This window comes from Tinamus guttatus, unplaced genomic scaffold, assembly GCF_059628265.1.
Source record: "Tinamus guttatus ecotype Peru unplaced genomic scaffold, ASM5962826v1 Tinamus_guttatus_pri_ptg000062l, whole genome shotgun sequence".
Classification (NCBI taxonomy): domain Eukaryota; kingdom Metazoa; phylum Chordata; class Aves; order Tinamiformes; family Tinamidae; genus Tinamus; species Tinamus guttatus.
The window spans coordinates 194,076-220,696 of NW_028288596.1; the positions used below are offsets into that span (position 1 = coordinate 194,076).

The 26,621-nt window shown below is 35.7% G+C and overlaps 1 protein-coding gene across 1 annotated transcript in view; it reads left to right on the forward strand.

Moving 5' to 3' along the window:
- ADGRV1 (adhesion G protein-coupled receptor V1) overlaps nucleotides 1–26,621 on the forward strand; it is a 235,298-nt gene that overhangs the window by 62,949 nt on the left and 145,728 nt on the right. The window contains exons 47-74 of the mRNA XM_088519599.1: nucleotides 109–275; nucleotides 364–507; nucleotides 751–858; nucleotides 1,331–1,583; nucleotides 2,217–2,339; nucleotides 2,537–2,759; nucleotides 3,190–3,394; nucleotides 4,291–4,437; nucleotides 5,753–6,008; nucleotides 6,716–6,924; nucleotides 7,574–7,750; nucleotides 8,257–8,439; nucleotides 9,179–9,358; nucleotides 9,968–10,132; nucleotides 11,434–11,551; nucleotides 12,079–12,202; nucleotides 13,274–13,412; nucleotides 13,548–13,733; nucleotides 14,049–14,281; nucleotides 17,181–17,329; nucleotides 18,486–18,687; nucleotides 19,209–19,428; nucleotides 20,531–20,770; nucleotides 22,198–22,347; nucleotides 23,179–23,652; nucleotides 24,287–24,430; nucleotides 24,989–25,160; nucleotides 25,551–25,686. Coding sequence (XP_088375725.1) covers nucleotides 109–275; nucleotides 364–507; nucleotides 751–858; nucleotides 1,331–1,583; nucleotides 2,217–2,339; nucleotides 2,537–2,759; nucleotides 3,190–3,394; nucleotides 4,291–4,437; nucleotides 5,753–6,008; nucleotides 6,716–6,924; nucleotides 7,574–7,750; nucleotides 8,257–8,439; nucleotides 9,179–9,358; nucleotides 9,968–10,132; nucleotides 11,434–11,551; nucleotides 12,079–12,202; nucleotides 13,274–13,412; nucleotides 13,548–13,733; nucleotides 14,049–14,281; nucleotides 17,181–17,329; nucleotides 18,486–18,687; nucleotides 19,209–19,428; nucleotides 20,531–20,770; nucleotides 22,198–22,347; nucleotides 23,179–23,652; nucleotides 24,287–24,430; nucleotides 24,989–25,160; nucleotides 25,551–25,686 — 5,227 coding nt within the window. The remainder of the gene's footprint in view (nucleotides 1–108; nucleotides 276–363; nucleotides 508–750; nucleotides 859–1,330; nucleotides 1,584–2,216; nucleotides 2,340–2,536; nucleotides 2,760–3,189; nucleotides 3,395–4,290; nucleotides 4,438–5,752; nucleotides 6,009–6,715; nucleotides 6,925–7,573; nucleotides 7,751–8,256; nucleotides 8,440–9,178; nucleotides 9,359–9,967; nucleotides 10,133–11,433; nucleotides 11,552–12,078; nucleotides 12,203–13,273; nucleotides 13,413–13,547; nucleotides 13,734–14,048; nucleotides 14,282–17,180; nucleotides 17,330–18,485; nucleotides 18,688–19,208; nucleotides 19,429–20,530; nucleotides 20,771–22,197; nucleotides 22,348–23,178; nucleotides 23,653–24,286; nucleotides 24,431–24,988; nucleotides 25,161–25,550; nucleotides 25,687–26,621) is intronic.

Sequence of the window (26,621 nt, forward strand, 5' to 3'; positions counted from 1 at the left end):
ATTTCTGATATTAGGTCTGAATTTGGCAGATAAATTATGAAAATGTGGTTGGAAAAGACCTCAAGAGTAAGCTAAAAGTAAGTAGTATTTTGTTTTACTATATTGCAGGGGGTGGTATCAGTGTGCTGTCCCTCTTGCAAAGTTTTGTGGAAGAGTCAGCATCTGCTTGGTGTTTTTTTACATCAGGAGAAACTCTTTATGGTGTTCTCTTGCGTACACCGCCAGCTACCTTTTCAACTATCTACCAATGGAAGGGAGTATTTGTTCCTATTGAGGTAAATTTTTATACCTAAACACTAAACTTGCTTGTTAATATAATAACAAATTTTAAAAATAGTCTCCTTATTTTTATCCCTTTCTCAGAATTTCAGTATATGGAATCCTAGAAGGTGTGTGGTATTCCAAATCAATGCCTCTCCTTACTTTGTGATAAGTCATGGAGAAGACAAACAAGAGGTTTCCAACAATAGTGTGTATACATTCATACCTGGGCGCAGACTGTTGTGGGTAAATCTGTTTTGCTTATAAAATCATAAAATGTGTAATGGCATAGGTTTGTCGCATCTGGTTCCGTATCTAGGAAGTGGAAGTGGAGAACTGTGGAGCAATCAAGCCGTAGAATATTTTCTAAAAATGGGATCATAAATTATATAGTAATATAAATTAATTATAAAGATATTTATGTAAATGAAGCCTGTTAACAAACTCTGAAGTGATTTATAATCACTCTTTTCCATATTTTCCCCACAGATACAAACTCTTTTTGTTCTGTATACCAGAGATATAAAACATTTTACTGTGGAAAAAGAAGACTATTTGATTATTGCAAGTCATTCAACCCATTCCAGTTCCATCAAGGTTGGAGTATACTTCTGTCTTCTCTGACTTTGTGGTTAGTTTGCTTAGTTTTGAGCTAAACAAATGAAAGGAAAATAAATCTCTAAGTGCATTACTTTTGTATTATGGATTTATAGGAATGAAAATTTCAGACTTGTTAAAACTTACCAGTAGTTCCCACACAAGAAACTACTTGCATCTGGTTTACTATTCATTCTACTGTTATTTCTGCTTTGAAATTCAGTGTGTAAAACAGCTATAGGAAAGAAATAGCTTCGGAGCAAAAAGCTCTTTGCCTGAAGGGTGAGCATAGCTGCTTGTAGTAACGTAATTTGCCTTACAAATGTTCTTCTGTCTTAATGTAGAGACCATCTTAGAAGTGAGAAGTTCAGTTCAGTATAAGTCTTTTCAACTTTTCAGCCTAGCATCTCCTTATGCTCTCCTTGTACTAATTATATGAACCAGTAAATAAGTGTTTTCTGTATTTCTATAGATTTTCCAATGGAATAAAGACATTTTTGTGTTGCATCATCAACTTCCACTTTATGGAGCTCTGAATATAGCCTTGTTTCCTAGAGGAAGCTTTCTGTACCTATTAGTTTCTTTGTCAAATGTCAGCCAGAACCCTGTCTTGTACCAGTGGTTGAATAATGAGTTTAGAAAACTTCATGAAGTACCAGCAAATGATATAAAACTTATGGAGGCCTGGATTTCTGGATCAGACATCTATTTAATTATTGCAAAAGGTATTTAGCAGGAAACAAATCTGACTAAGCATATGATGATTTGTTTGATGGGAGAGGCATGTGTAATAGAGAAATTGAAATAGGGATTGAAGTATTACTGGGCAGTGGCAATTCTCTCCAGTATCTTGTCAAAGTAAACAGCATTTTCTTGATAAAATAATAGTGTTACATTCATTCTCAAATACTTACGCAGCAAATGAAGTATTTTTGCAGGAATAGTAGGAAATAATTCTGCTATTCAAGCTGCTTCATCACTTATCCCAGTTTGTGTATCTTTTATTATGAGTATGATATTTTATGTGTTGTTTTGTGAATGCCTTCCTGTGTCTGTTGAAAAAATCTGGGTTACAGTCTGTATTTTTCTTTGTAATTGGTTGTTATCCTACAGTAATATGAATGTAGTTATATGTGAACACGAATGCCCTTATGCGATACCAGTGATTCATCTTACCACTGGTAAGATTCAGGTATCGGTCATTCTATGACGCTTTGTACACAGATTAAAAAGAAAAATACAACTGGATTCCCTTTACAGTTAAAGCTGTCAAATTCTAACTTTCATGTGGCCACCAGTGTGTGATTTAACTACCAGTCAAAAAATGTTTAAGCTTTTTTCTTTTTGCTCCTTTGCAGAGTCTGGAAATTCATCTGAAATTTTTATCTGGGAGACAGGGCAGTCTACCTTTAGACACTTTCAGTCTCTTCCATTCCAAGCTGTAAAAAATATCCACATATTCATGCCACCTTCAGGTTTAGGTAAGACTTCAATGACAATATTTGTTCGAAATGTAGATTGTTATACTGAAATTGCAGTAATAAATAGATATGAAAAAAAAATGAGCATTTGTGCCTTAGAAGTTACTGTAATTAATTCTCTCTCAAAGGCATTTCTGGTGTTACAAAATTTTAAATATGCCACTGAGATTTTCTTTTTTCTTCTTTGCTTATTGTAGTTCATGCTCTACTAGCTGGTAGGGATACAACAGCACTGTATGCTTGGAACTCAGAAGTGAACCAATTCTCTGCAATCCTGGAGGCCCCATATGCGGATCATGTAACTTCAGTTACTGCAAGGTCTCTGAATTCCAGCAAAAGCCTAATTGCTTTGACTGCTGAATCCTGCTCCCAAATTTATGAACTGGCTGCAATCTCCAACCAGTCAGATTTTATACCTAGGTAGGTTTTTTGTTTCATATAACTTGTCTTACAGCATTTCTTTTCTTGTGGCAGTGTTTTTCTCATGGTGGAGAGCACTATATGCTTATGTGCATGGTGTGCTTATTATCACTCAGGAGCTTTTTCACAGAATTTGGTTCTCAAGTGAAACAATCTCACACCAGACCTTGAAGCATGGTGATAGGGACCTGTGGCTATATCTTTGTCTTTTATGCTTTTATTTACGATAAATTATATTACTTTCATAGTTTCTTTCAGTTCTTCTATGCTTTTTTTTTTTAAATGAAAGCTTTAAACTTGAATTACCTAGAGCCATAGAAATGAAAATTAAAACTCTGAAAATGCTCTGTAAGTTTTCAATAGAGGTTTGAAATGCCATTAATCATTATCCTCAATTTCTAGTCATTTGATGTATGTGTTTTTATGCTAGTTCAGGTGAATTGATATTTGAGCCTGAGGACATGGAAGTTATAGTAGCAGTCAATATCCTTGATGACGTTATTCCAGAGGAGGAAGAAAGCTTCAGAGTGCTGTTGAAAAATCCTAAAGGAGGTGCAGAGATTGGTGCTCATGGTGTTGTTAAAATAATTATTCCATCCAATGACAATGCCTATGGAGTCATTGCATTTGCTCAGGTAAAAATTCTAAGGTAAATCATTAAAATAAATGTACCATTCCTGAAGAGTGAAATGCTAATGTGCTAAAACTGCAAATTAAGGAATGTGATGGTATTGTTCTGAATAAACCTGAGATAATAGGTTTTTGACACCTGTTTAGCCTTGTTGTATGTGGTTATCATTTCCACAGTCTGTTTCTTTTGTGAGATCTGTAATCTCTTTACATTTAGATTAGCATGTTAGTTTATCAACGTTGTTTTACAACGAACAAAATGCTCAGTTTTTATGTGCCACATATATATGCACGTATGTGCATTTATATCACCGTAGAGTCACTATGGCTTGTTAACTGAGGAAATTAAGTAGACAAACCTGAAGATTCTTTTTCTCTGAAAAATGAACTGATTGTGTTATGTAATGGAGTGAATCAGTTTGGAGAGAATGTCAGACCGAAGATAGTATTCTTAAGTCATCAAACACAGTAGAAAATCATTCAGACAGGGTTATACTAAACCCATACTGCAGATATAAAACACAGAAAATTCTTCTCTGAAATGAAACATTGCATCTGCACTTGCGAAGAGAATGAATGACAGAAAAGAAGTAGCAGTAAAAATATGGAAATTCAATTTGTTTGTCATCTGTTTAATAAAGTTGGGAAATAAAAAATTGCTCAAAAAAAAAGTTTTACCTTTTTGCTTTAGATAAGAGGCCTGACATTTTAATATTTTGCTTCCATGATAACTAGGAGTATTGAATACTCCTGAAAATTAGGTCATTTAAATTTAATTAATGAATGTATATTTGGGAAATTCATACATTTATATTTGTCATAGGCCCAAATCCTGAAATTCCTAAGGAATCATGTATGAAATAAAATATTTTTATGGTTCTTCCGCTTTTATCTTTTCTAGAATTCTTTATTTAAGCAAGTTGAAGAAATGGAACAAGATCACTTAATCACCTTGAATGTTGAACGTTTAATAGGAACGTATGGACGAGTGACAGTAGAGTGGATAGCCAGTGGGAACATTAGTGATATATTTCCAGCTTCAGGAATGGTATGTAATAATATCACTGAGATTAGTAAAGCATTAACTGAAAACGTATTGCACAGCAGGTGCAGATGTACTAAGGAAGGATAGCAGATGCTAAATTTCCTTTGTCTTCTATTAATTCCTAAGTCCTGATCTCTTTTGGATCTGGCAATTCTTATTTCCAGCTGATGCATAATACCACAGCATCAGTGTTGCTTTTCTAGAGTCAGATACTTCAATGCCATCCAGATGCTATAAAGCTCTGTCTTTAATGTATCCTATCTTCATTTTTTTCTTTCACTTTTCACTGGCTTAGGTGGCAATTTAGACATTCTTGCTCTTCTTCCTGCCTGTATATATCTATATATATCTATACACTTGAGAGATTCAGTTACCTAGGGAAATATCACAAGTCCCAGTTTGCCTTTTTCTGAGACTCTTCAGGTTGCTCAACAGTGTTAAAAATTATGGTTTCTTATTAGCTAAACCTTTTGGTACACTTTAGGGTCAGCATAATGTGTAGCCATTTATTGAAAATACGAAGCCTTGTGGTCCCTGAGACTATAGAGCTGTGGGGAAATAAGGGACAAAAGATTATAGAAACAAAATTTACAACTGGAAATAAAGGAACTGATAGAGAAACAAAATTTACAACTGGAAATAAAGGAACTGAAGTAACTAAAATATTAATTGGAGGAAAAGACCCATTTAAATTTAGGAAAAAAAAATGTTATAAAAGGTTGTCAAATACTGCAAGAGATTGCTCAGAAAGGTTGTGAAGTCTCAAAACCCAACTGGACGTGATCTTAGGCTGGGAGCTTGTTTACCTGCCCCTCCTTGAGGGGTGGCAGGGCTGAACCGGATGATCTCTGGAGGTCGTTTTCCAACCTCAACAGTTCTGGAGTAATTAAGGTGTTTAATCATTTTGGAATGACTGAGCAATTTTGCAATTTTGTCTAGTGCCTGGAGTACACTTGTCCCAAAGGAGTGTCAAAAGCTGAATGCCTTCTTTTCACATAGGCATTTTTTTCAGGCATTTTTAGCTTGATTATAACAAATTCCTTCTCAATTAAGTGTTCAGTGCATCTGATAATCATGCTTCTGATTAAGAATTTGATTCTTGCTGTGTGACCAATACTTAAAATCATTTTGTCACGTTAGGTGTTGTACCATTTTCTTGACTGTTTTTTTTTTGTCTTATTTTCTGATTTTCTTTTTTTTCCTGTATTGTTTTGTATACATTGTTAATGTTCTCTGGACTTTTTTTGTCTATTGACAGAGATTAAAAAAAAAAAAAAAAGAAGAAATATGACTTTTCTTTGTGTTTCTAAACCTTTAGATTACATTTTCAGAAGGTCAAGCCCTGTCCACTGTTACCCTGACAATCCTTGCAGACAGTGTTGCAGAGCTTTCAGAGACTGTGGATATCACACTCACCCACGTTACTACTGTGGGCATTCAGGATACCATGAGAGGAGCTATCATAGATCCCAAAAGGGCAAAAGCTGTACTTACGATTTTACCTAGTGATTCTCCACATGGTGTAATTGGGTGGCATGCAGAGTCTCACTTTGTTAAAGTCATGGAGCCAGAAGGTAGGTCTGATTTTTATCTCCTTGAGACAAATACTTATTTTTTTTCTTTCTCCAAAGTCAACCTCATTGAAATTATGGTACTGGTTATGTGATTGTCCTTAGAAGTAGCATTTTTCTATGGAAGTTTTGCAGCAGAATTAGTCTTAAAAACACCTAACTATGCCATTTTTTGGATACAATTTCTATGTATTCTGTGTACAATTTCTAATATCAGATTATATTTACAGTTTAAACTTCCTAATCAGTTCTATAGTATGGCCAATTAGTGTCGTCTGTTTTTTCTACCTGAAAGTATTGAGAAGGAATCCTGTAAGTTCTGGAAACTAGTTTCCCAAGTGAATTGTACCAATACTAGTGAATTTTCTTTTCTTGAGAATTTTCTTCTTTTTGTGTTAGGCTTGGTAGTGACTTTAGAGGCATGTAAATGCCAGAAAAAAAAGTGAAACAGGAGTTTCACTAAAATTCAGTATTGTATCATTCCTCTGGATTCTATCATAAATTCTTTCAATTTGTACAGTTTTTGTATAGTCACACAACTTGTATGTGCTTATTAGCCTTAGAATTCAGTTATCCAAATATAGTCCATTTGTGATGGTGTTGCAAAGGGTAAAGTGTGCTCTAACTCAACTTGCATGAGCTAGAAAGCCATCAGGGCAAGGGGTGAAACAATCATATCTTGCTGTCCTTTCTTTCCCCCATTTTTATAGGATGGGAAAATTCAACTACTGTGTTTTTACAAATTGTTCGAGAACATGGTTTTGTCGGAGATATTGCAGTTCAGTTGAGCGTCATGCCTGACTTTGAACTCCCTGTCTCCAACCAAGCAACAGAAAATGAGGATTATATGATAGATAAGAAAATAATCATCATGGAAGAAAACACAGCAATAGCTTCTGTCATAGTCACTATTTTTCGTGTGAGTAGTCTCACAGTAGCTTTAGTTATTAATGTCTTCTAGGGAAAGGAAGATCGATTTGGAAGATTCTTGCTTGCTGGATTGTTATCAATTAAATTGAATTGCATCCACCTGCCTCAAAAGAATTTGAGTACTAGTTACTGGGAATGAACCCGAGTTTTTACTTGTTTTCATATCAAATTAATATATTTATATTTAAAGAGAGGATTATAAATGTCTTAGGTGTCTGCTGTTTTTTCATCTTTTTTGCTTTTTGAATTTTATGTGCCATTTAAGAGATTTGTTCTGTAATTGGGGAAATATTTTTTTTCTTGAAAAGTATGTGTATTCTTTGGATATATTCATAATTTTCAAGTTCCTGTCTTAGCTTCTAAAATTTGACCAGCTATAGAAAGGAGAAACAATCTGGCCAGCAAGAATTATCTCTGTTCTTACAGTTTTTGAATATGACTGCCAACTTCAGCTCCTCAATTTCAGCAGAGGTTCTTTGTTTTATTTTTACTCTGTTGTGAGGCAAAGAATTAGTAATATAATCCCAAGTGCTGGCAATTTTTTAACAGAAAGCAATCTGCAAATCATTATCTTTTTCTGTGTATTTTATACAAGTTTCATTAGAAAAGCAACATTTTAAAAAAATATATTTTTACAGGATAATGTTCCAGAATTACAGGAAGGATTTATAATCAATATTACTGATGTGCAACTGATAGATTCTTCTGCTACTGGCAGTCAGCCAAGTGTGAAGAGGCTTGGGTTAGAAATAGCTGAAATAATAATTGAAGAGAATGATGACCCCAGAGGAATATTTAGTTTCAGTGTTAAAAAGGTAAGACTGAATGAAAAATATTCAAAACTGCATTCCAGCAAGAGTGTGTGTGTTTTCAGAACACTTTTAATTGTCTCGTAGTAGATTTATAAAATGAAATTGTCCCTGGTAAATAGGATAGACACTAGACCAAAAATTTTTTTTTCATGGTTAATGTATGAAGTTGATTATGGAGCTGGAAGGACATAAATCACAGAATCATATCATGATTTAAGTTGAATTAGACCTTGTCTAATTCAACCTTTTGCTCAAAGCAGGGTCAACGTTGAATTCAAACCAATTTACAAGTGCGTTTATTCTTATCTGAAAGTAAAAATCAAATGAACGGTTTGACTGATGTGATATTCAGAGGCTGTCTTGTTCAATATAGTTTATGGAAGAGGCTAAGCATACATCTAACATAGGATGCTACAGATTTCATTGCGTTTGAATATTTCCATGTCAACTTTTATCAGAAAAACATCTGATGCCACATTCAACAGTTTCTTATCTTACTGAATTTTCAGGATGCAAGTGGAGCTGTTCTTGCTTATGAGGTACCACCACCACAGAATATACTGAAGCTTCCAGTTGTTCGACAAGCTGGAAGCTTTGGGTCAGTAACCCTGTTTTGGGAAGCTATTAGTTCAACTGCAAGCTTTGAAGACTTTACACCAATGTTTGGAAACCTTACGTTTGCAGATGGACAGGTATGCAGTTGCTGAAAATTTAACTTACTGTGGGTTGCCGTCATAGAGTTTCCTTTATTTTTCTCCAGTAAAATTTTCATCTGTTCATTGAACACATTTTCTTTATAGTCTGAATCCTGTCTCATGTACGTACATGTTACTGCTGTCTTAGGTGCTCTAACATGCAAAGCCAAATGTTCATAAGTGTATGACCACACAGGAACATATAGGGATATGTATTACCTCCAGTAGTGAAATAGTTTCTTTGCGCATTCATTTGAAAACTTGTAACATAATGTGTATTTTGAATGAACTTGCATAATGAACCTATATGTTTCTCTAGCTATATTCTGTATACAGTACTGTTTAAAATTTCGTAGTGCATCTGAAAATACTAAGTGTATACATTTTGATTTGAAATGGCCTAAACCTTTTTTAACACACACACACAAAAAAAATTGCTTTGTAAGCACAGGTTTGGTTAAAGTACCGTATTATTTCCTTGTACATTCTACTGAGTATCAAAGCAGAGCAATCAGCTGATTTTAATTTGCTTAATATGTTTTACGATTTACTGTAGATTAACTTATAAACACTCTTATCTTATTATAAATATACAGGTGACCAAAGAAAGTATCATGAGGAACCATATGTTTTGGTCTACTATCAAATTCACCTATGTTACTTCTACATTTTTCAAGCAGAGAATATTATAAATGAAGCTTAGATGTGCCTTTTTTTTTTTTTTTTTTTTTTACAGACTACAAGAGAAATAGAAATCACCATCATAGATGACAGTGAAGTTGAATTCCTTGAGATATTCAAGGTTTCCCTAATGAGGGTAACAGGTGGTGGAAGACTTGGGAATGACACCCAGGTAACTGTTGCTATTCCACCAAATGATTCCCCTATTGGAGTATTTGGATTTGAAGAAAAAGCTGTGAGTATGATTGGAATTGTACAGTCTTCTATTAAAACAGGATTGTGTCTTGATATCGCTAATGCATAGCTGCTTTTTGTAAGCCTTCACTGCAGTAGAATGTGAGCTTGTTTTTTTTCCTACTCAAAGACAGGTTGATGCTTGTTTTCATTAGTTCCATAGGTGGTAGTATCAACAAAAGTCCTGCAGCATAGGTACAGGTTTTTGCCTAAGTGAATCAATTTAATCCAACATCCCTGGAAGAAATTGTGGTGCTCCGCTGAATTTTAAAATCCGTATTGCTGAGGCAAAAGCTTGAAAAAAAAATCTGAAAAGAATATTACTGTAGTTGTTGTGAATGATTTGCTGCTCTGTATTTTGCTGGTGCTGTGACTACGTGTGACTCATTGTCTGCAATTGTTTTGAATCATAGGGCACTTAAAAATAACTTCTGTGACTAATCTTTGCTAGTCGAATTCAACATATTTCTTACATCTGTTATATTCCTGTTGATTTTCACTCTTGTCCGTGTATACATTTTCATTGATGATATTGTCTGTCAATCAGTTCAAAGCCAGTTTTAGCAACGTAGTGTATTGATGCCTTCTACCTCCTTCTCTTCTTCATTAGGTGACAGTGAAAGAACCTCAGAAACCTGATGATGATGCTGCTACTGTGGTGCTCACTGTAAGTCGGAGTCAGGGAGGATATGGAGCAGTTCGAGTGATCTGGATTATTGAGGAGGCAGCCAGATATGACCTGACACCTCTGAATGGTACCCTTCACTTCAATGAGGTATTTCTGATATTATAGTAAATGATATAGTCATCTTAAATTTCCAGATACTTTCTCTTTCTATGTGTACTTGCATGATTTTGTTAGAGGTTTCTAAAAGTAGTGAATTATTAAGGACTATACCATTAGCAAAAAAACAATTTGAACTGGTGGAGCTGGTTCACAACACCAAAAAAATAGTTTTTTTTACAAATAGAAAAGCTGATGTACTCCCTTTAGATCAGTATAATGTAATCATCAGGAAGATAGGTTCTTTAAATTCAGATTTTTTTTTGATTAAGGAAGACGATCACAAATATACTGAATATGAAGAATAATTACAGAAGTAGTTATTCTATTGCATTTATCTTACTGAGGAAAATGACATTGAAAGCATGAGAAAGATAAAAAAAATAGTAGATTAGCCAAGTGACTGTCAAATTGGACAGTGGTATTTTACTGTACTGTGTTTCATAGTATGCTAAAACTGATGTAGGAGTTGAAATGTTGGGTATTGACAAGCCAGTGTTGTTAGTCTTAATCATTTGTCTATTACAGACTACAGAAATGCTGAATGCAGTGTTTTAAGATAAATCATGATCTGTTTGGTCTATAGAATGCTGCTGTACAGCAAATAAAAAACAGGCATATCTGTTGTCTCTTTTAATCAGCTGAAGCATGCATTTTTTGTAAATTTACTAGTGTCTAGCACACTATTGGATAATTTTACTAGCCTGTCTCTGCTGGTAGGCCTGGAAATAGATTTTTATTCCTGAAATTCTTATATACAGGCCTATGTGTGTATGTGTATGTAGAGAGAGGGAGAAACAGAACAGAACCCAAAAGGAAAGCTCAACATTTAGCTATTCTCCCCTCTGTATTCTTATTAAAGCTTATTTTGCTACTTGCCACTGTCAAAAATGTAGACAAGAGCAGAATCTGCTCTGAATCCATATATTTAATCTGAATAATGTTCTTCCATAGAATTTATATGTTCCATCGAATGTGCTTTCACAGAAGAGAAGATTTTGTATGGAAAGCTTTCTCTGTCTTTAAAACTTTGATGTGAACATAGTTTTAAAATTATTTAAACTGTTATTCAGATCAAAGTAGCCATTTTGGGGGAAGCGGGGAGGGAGTTGGGTGCAATATTTGATATGATATTTTCTTGTTTCTTAATCTGCAAAAACCATATTTATTTAAAAGCCATAATACAGAATATATCACCACATGCATACTTAACATTTGATTTTTTCTATTTTTAAGCTATTTTTTTTTACTTAATGTATATGTGTTTTTCCTGTTATTTTTACGTGATGCAGACTGAATCCCAGAAGTTGATTGTTTTACATGCAGTACAAGATGCTATATTGGAGGGGAACGAAACATATACAATTCAGCTAGTCTCTGCTGGTGATGCAGAGATATCCCCTGTAAATGGTAAACTTTAAATTCATTATGTTCTCAGGCATTTTGTCTGAAAATTTGATAACGTCTGTATTACTTTAGTCTGCACTACTTGTGTATATGGTGTATAGCTAGCTGATAGCAGTTTGAACTGTCAGTGCTTCCTAATTACTTACTTGTCTCAAGAAATCAAAAATTAGAGGTCAAATTGCAGTTTTAAAAACAACAACAAAAAAATCAGATGTAGATGCCAGAAAATGTGCATAAAGAACTCATAATGAAAAGAAAAAAAAAAAATGTGAGGTTCAGATCTGTAAGAACCATTTAAGAATATGTAAGTCCAAAATCCAGCTCAAGGCATAGGAAACTTCACAATTAGATCAAATTGGGGCCAGGCTTGTCCACTCCAGTTCTGAACATCTCTGAGGGTGGATATTGTTTAGACTGTCTCTGGCAGACTGTTCTTAACTGCTGTAGCACAAACATTTTTAGAAGTCACCTCTGTTTTTTTTTTGTAAATATTGTTCAATTTACTATGAAGACCTTTCTTTTCCTCATAGGTCTGGCAACAATTGTTATTGTAGGGGATGAAGGAGCTTCTGGGATTGTTGGGATAGCTCCCTCATCCACGCATGTTCTAATTGGAGAACCTTCAGGAAATTATGATGGAACTGCTCTTATTAGGTAGGCACAACACTAATTATTCTAAAGAAAGGACAACAGTCTTTTCCAAATTTTCAGAAATTGAGACTCCATATTTATCATGCTTTTCTTGAATGTTTCATTTACTTATCACTTGTAAAAGGCCTGGTTTAGTAAAAGGACAATGTGCAAGCTGTGTTTAAAATCAGTTCACTGTTATTTTAGAGCCATGAATATTCCTTTCAGAGTCTTTGAAATATTTGTAATGTGAATACATTAAAGGAAAGATGATTTTAATGAAGAGAGAGGGAAAAGGGAAATCAATGACATTTCAAAATTGACTGTGCTTTTGGAGATTGGTTCCCAAATAAGTACTATTACAAAACTGTGCATCAGTATTTTGCTACGATGGTTAACGACTCAGAATTGAGAACTGGGTTTTTATTGAAACAAGATGCAATTATATCACTACCTTCTGTCAGCAGAGAACAGGAGCCTAGGATGTGTCTTTTTGGAGTGATGAAAATACGAACTCTTGTGTGTTCTCCCAGATGTCATTAGCAAAATGTTTTGTTTTAAGAAGCTGAAAAGGCAAGCTGATGCTCTCTGCAGCGTAGTTGTGCTGATGTAGATCGTATCAAGCCAAGTCGGATTTTCACTCTGGCTTGCAGTTCCCCAAGATTTGAGTCACGAGTGGGATTTGACTTTAGGTTTTTAAAAATGTAGCAGATGGAACTGCTGGAACTCAGGTGATGTCATACTAGTATTCTAGTGTCTTCGGGCTTTAAAAAGTATGTTGCCTTTGGGTGCTTCCCCTCAGTCCCTTTCTGTATCTGGTTTGCATCTGTACCTCCTGAAAACCATAATGGAAGCAAGAGAGTGTAAATTTCAGCCCCCACATTCAGACTATTGGGTCAAAGAAGTATCTCCTTAAAGATACTAGCTCAAATTGCCTCCCGACACATGGAAATTGAAGAGAACTGCAAACCTGTTATGCCTCTGAAGAGTAAATTTTACAGATAGTGACCTTATGTATTAAAATTCATGCTTACCATATTGTGGATAAATGTTAAAAATGGAAAATAAAATCTGTGTTTGCATTCTTACCTGCAGCCTTGTGCGTGGTCCTGGGATTTTTGGTGAGATCAAGGTATATTGGAATATAACTCCTCCTCATCATAAAGAATTTGCTGAGGTATCGGGGACCTTGACAATGCGAGATAGGCAGTCGGCAGCTGTTGTTCTACTACAGGTATATGAGATTTTACAGCATGAGCTATTTTCAGTTCTTTCCTTTGTTTGGGTAGTAACTAGGTTAAAAATTAATTATACATCTCTCTCAGAAAATGATTTAAGTCCTTTTAGCTTTCATGGTTCTTTTCCCTAGACTGTAGATGATAACCATCCCGAGGAGAAGTACTACTACCAGTTTCAACTAACTGAAATCAGTGATGGAGGACTCATAAATGAATCTAGCAACACAGCAAATATTACCATGGCTGCTAGTGACTTTCCATATGGACAGTTTACATTTTCACGGGAACTACTGCAAACAACAGAAGATGAAAAATGGGTATTAGATTGAAATTCTTCTGTGTGTGTAGAATATGCTCAGTAGCTTTATGCTTAACATCAGAATTAAATTAAAGCTAAGACTTATTCAGCATTTATCATAAGCAGTCTCCTGGATTGCTGTTTGAGGCTTCTAGAGTTTATTAATACTCTAGAAAGGAATGCCGTCTACTAAATTGCATGTAATCTGTACTTAATATAGCAAATTACTATTACTTGTTAGACCCCTTGAAAAGATGTCTATAGAATGTCTCCTAAAAGCAGCTATAACAGAAAAATGAAGTCATTTTTAAAGACAATATCCTCTTTCCCTTAGGTTAACATCAGTATTGTACGCAGTGGTGGATGTTATGGCAAAGTGCATCTGTGGTTACAAATAATAAATGGGACTGCTGAGGAGGGAATTGATTTCACTCCCACAGTAGAGGGCATATTGTTTGAACCTGATGAGGAAAATAAAATGATTTGGATTGAAATTCATGATGATGATTTTCCTGAAGGTCCTGAAGACTTTTTAGTGACAATAATCAAAGTGGAACTCCAAGGAAGGTAAACATAAAACTTCCAGTAGAGTGGAAGATTGATTACAAGCCAAACAACATAACATATCTGGAATAACTGCAATAATTTTCCTATGGGGATAATAGTGATCATGATATAATCAAGAAGTGGCATGATCATTTCTTTTAACATGTTAATATAAACTTATTTTGCTGATCAAGATAAATTTAAGCTAAAAATTTATACATTATATACATTTCATGATGTGTATATGCTTTTATGTATTAAAAGTGCAAAAAGTTGGCAATATTTTATTCAAAAATATAATTATATAAAAATATAATCTTAATATTCTGATAAAAATAGAACACAATATATTTCTGAAAGTACATTATTTCTTTTCTCAATAAGTTGACATTTTGAGGAGCTTTTAAAATATTAAATGAATTTTTTACACCTGTAACAATGGAGTTTAAGACTGCAGTCATAAGTACAGGTGTCATTTGTGGACACCTGTATGCCATCCCGCTTTTCTCTTACATCTGAAAATACTATTGGGCTAATGAAATGTCTGTTGAAAGATTGATGAATTAGAATTTCCACAATGCACATGTATTTCAGTAACAGTACACAGGGTGTGCTTAAGGAATACCAAACATCCAGTTTTCCAAGGAGATCTTTTTCTTTTTTTTTTCCTGGAGATCTTGCTTCATACATTTGTCATGAAAAAATGGAGGAAAGAAGCATGATGTCAGGAATGGCTGTTCACTTCCTGTGCACAAATGAAATATAAAGTCTGTGTTTTCATGAAACACTGCATTTTTCTACTGATGTATATGTATACATGTATATATGTATATATGTATATCTTGAATTAAAATGCAAGTGTGGCATATATGAACTTGTTACTATACTGAATTCCTTTGGCTTAGTACCTTTTTTATTTTTTTTTTAACTCTAACCTTGTAGTTATTTCCCTAAACATCTCCTGCAAGAAGTTGTATTAAACATTTTTATTAACAAGACTATGTTAGGAAAGGTGTTACCATTTCCAAACAGATGTACAAACACAAGTCATTATGATACAGATCTTCAGTTTGTCCTACTTATTCCCCATGCTTTGTGCATTGGTGTACAGGCATTTCAGGGAAGTAATCGAGCCTGCAGGTTTCTCAGGAGGGGTGAAAGAGGACCTTCTATAATCACATCCTATCCTCACTTCCCCGCTACCATACTCCCACTGGATGCCATCTGACTTTGGCTGTGTGGTACTGATTGCCCTGTCTGTGTGATACTCCCCTTCCCCCTTCTTGCCTTGTGGGCTTGACTAACCTGATAGCCTTCTGCGATGGAATGACCAGCTGGATAGATGAGGGGAGAGCAGTGGATGCTATGTCCACTTCACCAAGGTTTTTGACACCATCCCTCACAACATCCTCCTGGGCAAGCTCCAGAAGTGTGGGATAGACGAGTGGACAGTGAGGTAGATTAGGAATTGGTTGGATGGCAGAGCTCAGAGGGTGGTGATCAGCGGTGCAGAGTCTAGTTGGAGGCCTGTGGTTAGCGGTGTCCCCCAGGGGTCAGTCCTCAGTCCAGTCCTGTTCAATTTATTCATCAATGAACTGGATGAAGCCACAGAGTGCTCCCTCAGCAAGTTTGCTGATGATACCAAACTGGGAGGAGTAGCTGATACCCCAGAGGGCTGCACTGCCATCCAGAGGGACCTGGACAGACTGGACAACTGGGCGGTGAGAAATCTTGTGAAATAGAACAAGGACAGGTGCAAGGTCCTGCACCTGGGGAGAAATAACCCCAGACACCAGTACAGGCTGGGGACTGACCTTCTGGAGAGCAGCTCTGCAGAGAGGGACCTGGGTGTCATGGTGCATGAGGAGCGACCATGAGGCAGCAGTGTGCTCTGTTGGCCAAGAAGGCCAATGGGATCCTGGGGTGCGTTAAGAAGAGTGTCTCCAGCAGGTTGAGGGAGGTGATCCTGCCCCTCTACTCAGCCCTGGTGAGGCCGCATCTGGAGTATTGTGTCCAGTTCTGGGCTCCACAGTACAAGAGGGATGTGGAGCTGCTGGAGAGAGCCCAGCGCAGGGCTACAAGGATGATCAGGGGCCTGGAACATCTGCCCTATGAGGAGAGACTGAGGGAGCTGGGCCTGTTCTGCCTGGAGAAGAGAAGGCTGCGAGGGGACCTGATCAGTGTCTATAAGTACCTCAAGGGAGGCAGTGAGGAGGATGGTGCTGGCCTCCTTTCACTGGTGGCCACTGACAGAACTGGAGGAAACGGCTGGAAACAGAAGCATCAAAAGTTCCATAGGAACTTAAGGAAAAATTTCTTGACAGTGAGGGTGACAGAGCACTGGAACAGGCTGCCCAGAGAGGTTGTGGAGTCTCCTTCTCTGGAGATGTTCAAAACCCGCTTGGACGCAGCCCTGTGCCACGTGCTCCAGGTGACCCTGCGTGTGCAGGGGGGTTGGACTAGATGACCTCTAGAGGTCCCTTCCCACCTTAAGCATTCTATGATTCTATAACTGTGTCGTATGTCAGCAAGGATTCCACTTTTGCTGGCTATCTCCAGTTTAAGTCTTTGATGAATCAAGATTTTAAGCTTTCTCTCTGACAGCACAGTCTCTTTAACGGACAGGGTCTCATTATTAATGGACAGTTTATCATCTTTGCTTAGAGTATGGCATTAATGATCTCCTTGAGTTTATCAAGTTGCGTTAAAGTCAAATAAGAAAGACAAAAAGAAAGTGGAAAATGAACTTTTTTGGAATAAGGTGCTACTTGCCACTTTTCCATATATGTTAGTGTGAAAAACAGACAAAAAGTGTATAGTTTTTACTGTCAGAATAGTATATTAGTGGCAATCTACAGATACATGCATCTTAATATTTCCACAAAAACTTTTTTTTTTCTTTTTCTTATGTTCTTGCAAGTGGATTTGATTTTGTCATAAAAGAAAATGGGCTACAGGTGGATCAACCCCCTGTGGTAGGAAATATCTCCACAGTACGAGTCGTCATAGCGAAAAGTGACAATGCAGAAGGTGTCATAGAATTTGATGCTCAATATGTCATCCTGGAAGGTAAGTTCACTTTTATTTTCAGTGGAGTTTAATGGATAGGCCTGTGGCTAAGGCATAAATTTTTGAGTTATCTTCTTCAGCATTTTTTTCTTCATACTTTCAGACACTATAAAAATAGTAAAAACACAGTGCAGTATTTTATTTACTCATGCACTTGGGGCAATAGACTTGTGGGGAGGGCAAGAAGAAAGATTTTTTTCTTTGTGTGTCATGATAAGAAGAGAATTTTTATATCAGTTCGTTCTGTGGAAAATTTTTAAATTGTTTGGAGAGTAAACTAGAATTTTGGAACTACTTTGATATTGCTAGGAGGAAAGTTCTACAGGAAAGTCTAACTATTATTTTGTTTTGATATTTCTTTGTGTTTCATTATCATTAAAAAATTATAAGTTTAGTGTAACCTTATATTATTGCAGAAAATGGAAATTGAAACCTTGCTATTTCCCTTGAAGACAGTAGAAGAAAAAAAAAGAGAAATGAATTTGTCCCACAGTAATAATTTCATTACTTTAGATCCACTTAAGGCAGCTCTTGCATATTTTTTGCTGTCTTAAGCTTTTTTTCAAATAGTGGCAGTCTGATAGGTTTTTAAACATTTAATTAACCAATCTGGAATGTTGTTGAAGTATCATATTGATTAGTCTTCTACCTAATCTTGCAAACTTGCTTTTAAATAATTTTGAAGGTAAAAAAGTTGCCATGACATCATTCAGCACACTGAAATGTTATCTTTTTAAAGGTATAGTGGGCATTGATGCAAATGAGATATGCAAATAATGGGGTAAAATAATTTTCCTATTTTGGATTTGATTGTTAGAAAGTTAACCATTAACTTGAAAGTTAACTTGAAAGTTAACCATACATTAACCATTAACTTGAAAAATTGGAATTAGAAAAAGGAAAACCTAAAAGTATAAACCACAACTTTTCTTCCATGACTAAATGAAGTGCATGTAACTATGCTACAAGGAACAAATCTACTTGTTGTAATTAAAAGGACTAGACATAGGTTATCCACTCTTCAAAAGCAGCACTATGCTTATAGTTAGTTCAGAAAATCCTAGATTTATTGATACAAGTGGGGTTCATTACGCAATGTATTATATTCTGAATCTATTTTTGAGATAAAATATGTTGCTTTCAATTACTTTTACAGTGGAAGAGGATGCTGGAGTGATCATGATTCCTGTCGTGAGAAAGCTTGGAACTTATGGCTTCGTAACGGCTGATTTTCTCTCTCGAAGTATTACTGCGCTTCCCAATGGTGTTGACTATTTCATCCATAACAACTCTGTCATTTTCCATCATGGTCAGAACCAGACTTTTATCTATATCTCTATTATAGATGATGAAGAAAGGTAATTAATTTTTCAGATATTTACTTTCTAATTTACTTTTGAGTGATGCTCTTTTAGCCTGTTATCTGTACCTTGCGTAGAATTGGAATTGAAAACCATTAACTGCAGTGTTAAAAAATTGTCTCGCTTTAGCAGGAAAAAACCCTCTTATTATTTCATAGGTGTCATAGGTTATACAAAACTATGCAAAATTGAGACATTTTTCCCATCAAATTATCAGAAATATTAGGTATGACTAATATTGCCATGAGTCATAAGAAACTGAACTGTTTTCTCCCCTTTTATAGAGCTATTTAACACAGAATATAGAATATTATTTTAATTTCTGATACTGCAATCCTTACAAATAGAAGGAACCTTCAATTCTGTGTTTACATAGCTGTATATCTTTATCTGTGATTTATTTTCTGTTTATCTTTAAAATATGCCTTTAAAACTATGGCTGAGGAGAATCAATTAATTTATATATATATATATATTCCTTTTTAATTCTAAAAATCTCCGTGCTTTTTTTGGTGCAGTGAATTTGCTGAGCAATTTGAAATCCAGCTGACAGGAGCCACTGGTGGAGCAGTCCTTGGGCTCCACCTGGTGAGCCAGGTGACGATTGCTAAAAGTGATTCCCCACATGGTGTTGTCCGATTTGTCAACCACAGCCGAATTGTTCTTCCAAACCCTGATACACCCATGGCAATATCCCTGGTGCTGGAAAGAACTGGAAGATTGCTGGGAGATGTACAAGTAGGTCTTGACTATAGAAGATTTTGAATGCTTTCCTAGTTCAGAAAGCATTAGCCTTCAAAAACTTTTGTGATTTATTTCTAAAAGGATAATTGCGGGTTTTTCTTAAGCATCTTTCCATATTGTGGCAATATAACAGCAAATACTGTTGCCTTTATTTTCTCTATCTGCCCCTGCTTTCTTCCTGTCATGTATTATGGTTTCATGTGCTTTGTTTTAAACTATTGAAATACATATGCATATTAATTTGAAGCACACCAGTAGTTTCGTTCAGTTCAGATGAATTCTAAAGTTGGTTAGAAGTTTTTCAATAAATTTTCTGCTATGTATTTTATAGATTTTTCTGCCTGCTATACAGCTGCTGGTAGAGGAAGGTATAGATATAAGCACCTTGCTTAAAGCATAGGCCTTTCAGGCTTGGGAAAGTAGTAGAGAATTGGCAGTAAAGACCATCAGCTCTTTTGCTTTGTTTCTAGAGGTCATTAGATAAAATTGTTCAAAATCATTTTAAAATACTTAACTTGACCCTCTTAAAAGCAAATCTGATATGTGGGATTTTTTTTGAAATATTCTAGTTTTTAATTGGGCTAAAATACATGAGCGATTATTTGAGGAATTAAGGTCTTTTATTTCAGGTTATTCAGAACATATCTGTATTTTTCTGTCTTTACACAGCACTTTGCAGGCATGATTTTGATCATGAATACTGATTTGGGGAGCCTTGCAAAAGAAATTTTGGAAGGCCGCAAAATTGAAACTGGCCTGTGTGTTTCCCTTTACAATTAAAATGTTTTTTTTTCTGTTTATTAATGTTAAGAATTTATAATTATTTTGTAAATTGGCTAACTCTTCACAGTTTACTTCTGCAATTTGTCATATTTATTTTTCCAGAAGATTACAAAATTTCCCACATGCAATTCATTATGAACATTCTGTCTTAACAACACAAATTCAAACGTCATTAGTCACCTTAACGTAAACGCTTGTATCTGATATAAGACTAACAGCATTTTATGTCACTTGTGCTACCTTATAATTTCTCCCTCTGGGAGACTATTTTTATATATTGTTACTCTAAATTTGAAAACAATATCTTCCACAGATTAATTGGGACATTTTAGGACCCAATGCAGAAGAGGTTTTATCTCCCCTGAATAGTGACATTGGTGACCCTGTGAATGGATCATTCTATTTTAGAGAAGGAGAAGGAGGTCTGAGAGCTATTAATCTGCAAATCTATCCCCACGAAGAAGTTGAAGTTCAGGAAATCTTCATTATTAGACTGCACCTTGTGAAAGGTGAAACAGAAATAGATTCGAAGGCAACCAACATTACACTAATAGTAAGTCATTGTTTCATTCCTTTCTCCTTCTTCCCACATCTCTGTTGATAATTATTCTGTAAAGCAGTTAAGCATGAATGTGACTGCATAGTTAATAATTTGGCTTTCTATTTCTGTGTACTCTTTTCAAGAGTGTTGTTATAGCTTCAGTTATGAAAAATAAACACTAAGAATCTTTCTTTAAAAATGGTATGGAAGCCCTGACTTGGCCTTCCTTCTTACACATGTTCATGGTTCTCTTCAGAGAGGGAATGAATTTGGGTTCTTGTTCCTTCATCCTTTCTTTGCCATATTCTTCTCCAGCCGATATATAAAAATGAGAAAATCTGGCTATAACAGAGTAAGATATACGAAGAGGGGGGAATTGCAGAAATATGTGGGAGAAACCAGAGGGAGCTGTTGAGAATTACTTGCTTGAGAGGTATTGAAACAAAGGAAATGCTAGTAAGAACATATGAAAAAAGCAGCAAAAAACCTCACATCTTTCCTATGAATAGGAATTGGGTGCTGTTTTCACAGACTCCTTAGCATATGAATCTATAAATACTGCCTTGATAAATAGGAGATATGTTGGTTATTATTGGGTGTCTAGATATTTCAGAGAATTTCTTTCAAAGGAACACTCATTTTTAAGTCAATTTATCATGAATTCTTGTTGCTGCAGCTAGTATTTCACATAGATACGTGTGCACAAGCTCTATCCCAGAGGCTGTTTGCAAATTGGTAATGTTAGAAAAATTTCTATACACCATCCAAAGTTACCTGAACATTTCCTCTATTAATATCCTTTAATAAGGGTGCTTACACAATACATTGTAAATAGAACCCTGTTCTTTTCTTTCTTGTCCAGCACTGAAAAAAATGAAAAGAGGACATTCATGCTTTCTCTGCTTTTAGAATCTATTTCCCCAGCATGTGTTTTCCAAATACTTTCAAAATCCTTTTTAAATGTGTCTGGATTGTTTAAAGTTTGCGAGTTGTTTAAAGCTGAGTAGTCAGAATCATTGTCATTGCCTACATTTATTTCCAAATAACATTTCTCTTGAGCTCTTAAGCTCTGTATCTTTATTGATAGCATCATATTATTGATACGTTTGATTTATAACCCACTCATCCTTCTTCATCTATGCTCTAGAATCTTCTCACAAAAAGGCAAGTCATCCACAGATTTAGTCCATGGGCTTGCTGTGTGTGTGTGTGTGTGCGTGTGCAAGTGCTTCATATCACTCCTTTTTGAGACCTTGGTGGTTCTACCTACTGTTTGCTTTTCCTTCATACAGTCTCTGTTCTAATTGCTACTGTACTCTTGTATATTTTTGAGGAGAAAACTCAATAAAAAGACTTAAGAAAATATGTCTTGCACCTAGCAATGAAAATCTCATTCTATATTTTTATTTTTGTTGTTGTTGTTGTTTGCTTCTTTATAGATACAGAAGTTTGGTGATCCTAATGGTATTGTACAGTTTGCTCCTGAATCATTACCTGAGAGAAACTTTACAGAACCCTCAGCAGCAGAAGGGCCACAGAGGATTGTACTGTATGTCAGGCGAATTCAAGGCACTCTGGGAAGCATAACGGTATTCATGCTCTTGTTTGGTTTCTTTATAAAGAGTAATATCGGAAATTGTCCTCAGGATGAACATAGGGAGGACAAGGGGAATTACTGTTTCCATGCCTTTTGGCTGCTTATTTTTTGTTTCATTTTGAAATACCGCCTTTTAGGCTGATTTTAGCAACAACTTCAGCCTTAGTACTGTGGTTGAGAAAGTCAGACTCTCTCTCTTCATTAGTCAGGAAAAAAGAAAATCATGAAACTATACGTACTGCAGTGCTGCTCTTCCTTCCTCTCCTTCCCTCTCTCTCTTCTCCCATTTTGATGGGAGAATGGACAATGCTTTGACTGTAAGCCGTCTTTGAGATGAACATGAATTACTCTTTCCCAGCCCTTTCCTTTCTTTGTGGTAAGAACTCGAATAAATTTTGAGCCATGACAGACATTTAATTTTACCTGAAGTTGTTTAGAAGTTAGCATTTTATTTAGGATTTATTTTTTCATTCTTTAATTTCAGTTAATAAAAATATCTGCTGCTTGGCCCCTCTCTGGGCTGAGGAATCTTGGAGAAAGGAAAAGCAGCAAAGAGTGTATACAAATAGAAGTTTTTTTTTAATGGTTCAGAGATTCTATATAATTTTTAAGAGATCTTAAAGAAGCGTGTGCTGTTGGTAGAGGAGCAGCACATTCTCCTTTTGGTAAGATATTCTATGAGTATCTTCCTATATGTAGCTAAACAATTTCTATTTTACCTACTTAAAACTGATGTTCCTTATGCTATCTATACTGAATCCTCAATGTGAAAGTTTCTGACTCCATGGTGATTTGGTTTTGTTTTGTTTTTCACTTATTTCAGGTTTACTGGGAAATACATAGTGATTCTGACATCTCAGGTGACTTCCTTCAGAAAGAGGGGTCTGTTGTCATGGCTGACCAACAGAGCACGGCCGAGATAATTATCTATCTGCTACCTGATGATGTTCCAGAGCTGGATGAAAACTATGTGGTACAGCTGATTTCAGTGGAAGGAGGAGCAGATCTAGACCAAGAGAAAAGAATTTTAAAATTCAGCGTTTTTGCAAATGATGATCCCTATGGGGTGTTTGCCTTGTACTCAGATCAGCAGGCAGTATTAGTAGAGAGAGGTCTTAGTCGGTACATTCAGATTAATGTAACTCGGCATGCTGGAACATTTGGAGAAGTGATTGTTGAGTACCAGATCTTGTCTCATTACGAAGAGAAATTAATTGCACCAGAGGAAATAGTGGGATACCTAGCAGTAAAAGACGGTGCCAGATTTGAAGTGAAAAGAGTGCCAATAACCAGCCAGGTCTGTAATATCCTTTCAGCTCCTTCGATAGCTATTGTTTACATTTCTTTCACCATAATACAAAAGTGTTGAAATAAGATATTAAACTCTCAATAGTACATATTGTTAAGATGCAGAAAAGAGTTCAGTTTGTCCCATCAATACTTAATGTTGTTATCGTTTCTGTTTTTTTAATCATATGCATCCATTTTTGTTTCAAGTTCGCCTTTTGAATTGCCAGCAGCGGTCTGTGAGACTCATGAAGCAGCAGATACATTTACCTTCAGTTTTCTGTACTAATGATTTATTAATTTTTTAAAGTCTTGCATCTACACTTCAGTAAAACATAAAGATTAAAAGTGTACTGAGACCCACTTTGTTAGATACAGCTTTGTTACATGTAGCTCAAAAAAATGACAATAATTAATTACCTTACAAGCATTTCCAATAAACTGCTTCACGACATTAATGTTTAATCTGTAGCTATTTTGAGAAAGATTGTCAATAAATTATTTGCCTTGAAAAGATTGGTTTTTTTATAGAGGAAAAAAGAAACCCTGGAATTGCACATGATTCTGTTGCATAATCCTTTTTGGTGGATATGGTGTTTTGGGTAGAATTAAATTTCTACCTCTTTATTTAAATTCTTTCAAAGGCATTTCTTCTACTGGGATTGAATTTTACTCTAGAACTGATAAGTGTAAGCCTGGCAAGGGGAAGTGCCAAGGATCTGCCTAAAATTTTAGAAAATGCAAGATCGGCTATTCTGCTTGTCCCTGAAGAAGCTGCCAATTCACAAGTGAGTAAACTGGCTGCAATGCAACATTTTTACCACAGGAGGGAGATACACAACACTTCATTTCAAGTGATACCCGCTTTAGGGGGTTGAACAATTTCCATAATCACTGTCAATTGACAAGATGCTCATTTTAAAATAAATTTGTGAGTTTAAAGATGCCTTCCTCTGTCATTCATACTTTCAAAAATCCCAGAGTAAATAGTATAAAACTTCTGTTTCCAATAAATGAACTCTCTAAGACTTTAAGGAAAATGATTGATTCTGGGCAATGTTACGTCTTTAGATAGGGCAGTCCAAGGAGTAATAGCATGTACACAGTAGTATGTACAACGAGAGATAGCCCTGCAGCTGTTGCCCATGAATACAAAAATCTGAGTTATGAGAGTTTCTTTTCCAGGAGATATAGTTCTCAAAAATCTCATCTTTATAAATGTTGTTAAAGGCTGTGAAAGAATTGTGGATGCATACATAGTTATTTTATTTGCTTAAGTATGCTTGCCCGTATGTTGTCCGTTCTTGCCTCATCTGAATGCAGCAAAATTTATTATGTTTCCATAGGTTGGCTTTGAATCTGTTATTTTACAACTTACAAACATTGTAACAGGAACAGGCCAGGCTGTGATAACCAGAGAAGGAGTTTATGGTTCTGTGACAGTTGACTGGGCTTCTGGATATCCACCAGACATAATCACTGACTTCGTTCATCTAGGCAATATTACTCCCTCATTTGGTGAGTATGCGGAAAGAGCTACACAATCTCAAGGTGATGAAACCTCATTTTAATTGTTTGTACCTATGCATGTTTGCTCGCTTAATGAAGCATCTTTTGAATGAAAGCATGTGGTCTGCTATATTTTTTCTGTGATTGATGTATTTATTTAGTCTGGAAGAATTGTGCTACATAACTATATGTCTGTGAGCCAAAGACAATATCATATCCCTAAAGAACAGCTTTATAAAGAAGAGACAATAGACTTCTGTTGTGCAGATTTCCCCTTCCTGAATGGAATGGCATTGTGATTAAAGTCCCTATCTCATCCTGTTCCTGGATGCAAAGATGATTTCTATTCAGTGAATTTGAGTTGTACTGTCTCTCTCTTGTCTCTCTGTCTTAATTCAGGTAGTGCTGTATTTTCTTCTGGTGAACAGAGCAAAGTCATTTCATTTCAGGCTACTCCAAGCCTAAATAAACACGAGTCATTTGCCATCTGTTTAACAGCAGTGCACAGCAATGTGCCTGGTGGGGCTCGCTTGAGGTAAGAATGTTAGAATATTTGGTTGCACACATGCTGCAAGAATTGTGATCTGGGTACAGGCGTACACCTCTACAAATCTCTATTAAATTACATAAAGGTATGAATATGTAATCTCTTTGATAAATTTGTGAATCTTATCTCAGGTGGAAACAAGATCTGCAGATCAGAACTATGTCTTTTCTCAAAGTCAAGTCTATTTTATACTGATTAGATCCAAGGTATAATAGGCATGGTGGCAGTGATAGAGGCAGTTAAGGAAATGAAGCCAGATCGACAGTATTAGCTAGATAGTGAAATAATAAAAGTGAAAAAGGTCTAGATCAGAGTATCTTCTCATGACATTTTTTATTACTTGTCCTCTAACAGTTCTTATTAATATCCCTAAAGTATCATAATTAGATGATCTTTAGTAACAAACACTATTTTAAATAAATAAATTGAAATGAGCAATGCTCAGATCTCAGTTATTTCATTTTTCAGGTGTTCTATTCTTTAAATTCTTTTCATTGTTCCTTACTCATTGCTGTCTAAAACTTGTATTATAAAAAGAATGGACTTAAGAATAACAGTGTAACAAGAAAGGTATTGACTGCACCGTTTTACTTCCTTCAGAGATGCCAGTCTAGTTCTAATGTATAAACTTGTACCTAAACTATGCTGCCTGCCCTTTTCTTCTAGGCTTCTAAGTTCTTCAGGCTGGTGTCCTATAAAATTATTAATAATAAATTCTTTCTTATACTTGCTTCCACCTTGAATCTATGCTGCCGAAGTTTCCTAGAAAACTTAGATTCCACAGGAAGCAAACACGACAATTACTCTGAAGGTTTTGTGAGATCCTCAGAGGATGGAAAGGGTCCAGTTTATTAACCAAAATCCAACAGTGTAATAGCAATGCTGCTTGGTAGCCTCTGGCATTGGATACTGGGTCAGTTCGA